At 52.7% G+C, this 2,500-nt stretch overlaps 1 protein-coding gene across 2 annotated transcripts in view; it reads right to left on the reverse strand.

Moving 5' to 3' along the window:
- pamr1b (peptidase domain containing associated with muscle regeneration 1b) overlaps positions 1 to 2,500 on the reverse strand; it is a 32,114-nt gene that overhangs the window by 230 nt on the left and 29,384 nt on the right. Inside the window, exons 12-14 of one of the 2 annotated variants that reach the window (XM_080841694.1) lie at positions 2,181 to 2,413; positions 1,479 to 1,840; positions 1 to 879 (exon numbers count right to left, since the gene is read on the reverse strand). The exon at positions 1 to 879 is cut by the window's left edge and continues 230 nt beyond it. In XM_080841694.1, coding sequence (XP_080697820.1) covers positions 253 to 879; positions 1,479 to 1,840; positions 2,181 to 2,413 — 1,222 coding nt within the window. In that variant the 3' untranslated portion in view covers positions 1 to 252. The remainder of the gene's footprint in view (positions 880 to 1,478; positions 1,841 to 2,180; positions 2,414 to 2,500) is intronic. The other variant, XM_080841695.1, reaches the window with a different exon arrangement.

Genomic DNA, 2,500 nt, shown 5'->3' on the forward strand with positions numbered 1-2,500 from the left:
ACTGGATGGAGTAGGTCTTAACCAACAGACACCCTCCAGGCTCTCAGGCTATTGCACAGGCCAGTGTTATCTGATTTTTTTCAGGTCAGAAAACATATACGTTACGAATGGATATAACTGAGAATGATAGAGAGGTACACGGGAGGAAACTCACCTAAGTGAGTATGCGGGCGAGTGAGTATGTGAGCAAGTGGGGGAGGGGTGTGTGTGTGTGTGTTGGGGGTGGGGGGGGGGTGTCAGAGAGCAGGCACTCTATTTCATGTTACTCTCGATAAAGTCTCTGAAGTTGGCCACGCGGGTGTAGACGGTGTAGAGCTGCGGGTTGCACTCGGGGTGGTCGTAGCCGAAGCTGACGAGGCCCAGGAGCCTCCAGACGCGCTGCCTGCTCTCCTCCTCCTCCTCCAGCAGCAGGATTGACGAGTCTGCCCCGACCGACGGCACCGGGGTGGGCGCGGGCAGGAGCAGGATGCCTCCGGTGTCGGCGGGGCAGATGCGCGAGGGGCTGGCGTCGGGCTGCTGGCGCCCGCAGAACATGTTCTCCGTGACGCTGATGGGCACGCCGTTACGGGCGTACTGCCGCTCGCACTGGACCACGTCCGACGCCAGCTGCACCCGCCCCACCCGCGCGCGCTCCCCCTCCCCTGCCCCCGCCGCCTCCTCCCACGCCCCCTCGCCCACCCGCGGCTCCGCCAGCAGAGACCATCCTGTCACCACCGCCTGCTTCAGCGGTGTGGTCTCCTCACCAGTGGCCGTGGACTCAGGCAGGCAGATGGGCAGCACGTGCTCCCCGATGCGAGCCTTATCCAGCAGTTTCAGCACGGCCACATCTGCGTCCAGGAGCAGGGGGTCATAACTGGGGTGGACAGCTATGGAGGCTACCTGAGGACAGGAAAAACACAGCAGAGTCTGACTTTATCTCAGCGCTTAGAAACAGAGAGATCGGCAATGATTAGACACGGGGCAGGTGGTGTTGAGATACTGAGGAAAGCAAAAAATAGCTGACTTGAATAAGGAAACAATTGAGTTTTTTTTTTTTTGCTTCCAAGAAGGCGTGTGGTATTAATGGACACTAGTAAGACTTCCTTGATAAGATGCTTAGTTGAGCAGAAATAGCTGAACTACCTGCAGAGTTAATGTAATCATCCATCAAATATCTAGGCCTATATTTATAGTTTCACACATCTCATCCCACTCCTACTCCCGTGTGTTAGTCAGAACTTTAGATATTTATTCACTATATTAATCCGTTCAATTAAATAAGAAAATGGAAAATATTAATGTCATTTTTTCCTCAATGAAAAAGCTTGATATACTGTATGTTTATGCTCATATGATGTCTGTCGATATATGTCTGTGTGTGTGTGTGTGTGAGTTTTTGTGTGTCTCTGTGTCCGTGTGTGTGTGTGTGTGTGTGTGTTTCTGTGTATGTGTGTGTGTGTGTGTGTGTGTGTGTGTGTGTGTGTGTGTGTTCCTCCTACCCTGAGGTGCTGCAGGCCTTTGGTGTGCCTCTCATCGCTGCGGAACTTCTTCCCCAGCACCACCTTGACTTTGGAGGCGTCGAGCGGGTAGAGTTTGCCCAGCTCTGTGGCACAGTGGGCAGCCGCCACCACACTGCGTTGGTTCACCAGCGCCCCGCTGCACACCAGCTGCCAGCCCTCGGACCCCGACACATCCTCTGAGCCGCCCCCTGCCCCCGCCATTCCGCCAGCCTTGTCAGCTTTGCCAACCCCACCCAGCTTGGCACCGGGGCCCGGAACAGAGCGGCGGTAGATGGCCACCAGCCAGGGCCAGTGAATCTCCCCCGACGACTGGGGGTCAAAGTTGGGGATCTTGCCACACACTGATGGAGAGAACAGGAAAGAGAGGCTCTCAGTATGTCTTAATATTCTATTGTTCTCTGACAGACTGTTTGGTGTTACTCAGACTAAGCTCATTTCCGCTTTAATGTTAGCATTTGTTTTGATGGATGAATTCAAAATAATATATGATAATCACATTCAAATTCCATTCATTTCTCAAGAATAATGCATAATAAATTGATTTACAAAACAATACAATGTGCCTGACAACAACCTCATCATATCGTATAGCAGAAAGTTCAAAATAATTTATGAATGAATTAATTTAAAAAAGTCATAGAGCAACACAATTTGGTCAAGTGTCACCTCTGCTGCCCTCACCTGGTGAGCAGGAGACATGGCGCCCACTCCACTTTCCCGTCTTTAGGCAGGTGCGGCGGGAGCTGCCTGAGTGCTGGTAGAAGGGGGAGAGGCACTCGTACTGGATGTGCGTGTAGAGGGGGTGGAAGCCAGGGGCCAGCTGGCCCAACACCTCTGGACCCCTAGTGGGCGTAGCGGAGATGACAGGCCTGCTCAAAGCGGCGGAGGAGTACAGCTTGTGCACTGCAGTTTTCCTGTGGGAGACATAGAACAGCGGGGAACCTCATAAAACAAAAGCTTGTATAACGCATAGCATGTCACAGCTGAGCTGCATTAGAGGA

This window comes from Sprattus sprattus (genome assembly GCF_963457725.1).
Source record: "Sprattus sprattus genome assembly, chromosome: 7".
Taxonomy (NCBI): domain Eukaryota; kingdom Metazoa; phylum Chordata; class Actinopteri; order Clupeiformes; family Clupeidae; genus Sprattus; species Sprattus sprattus.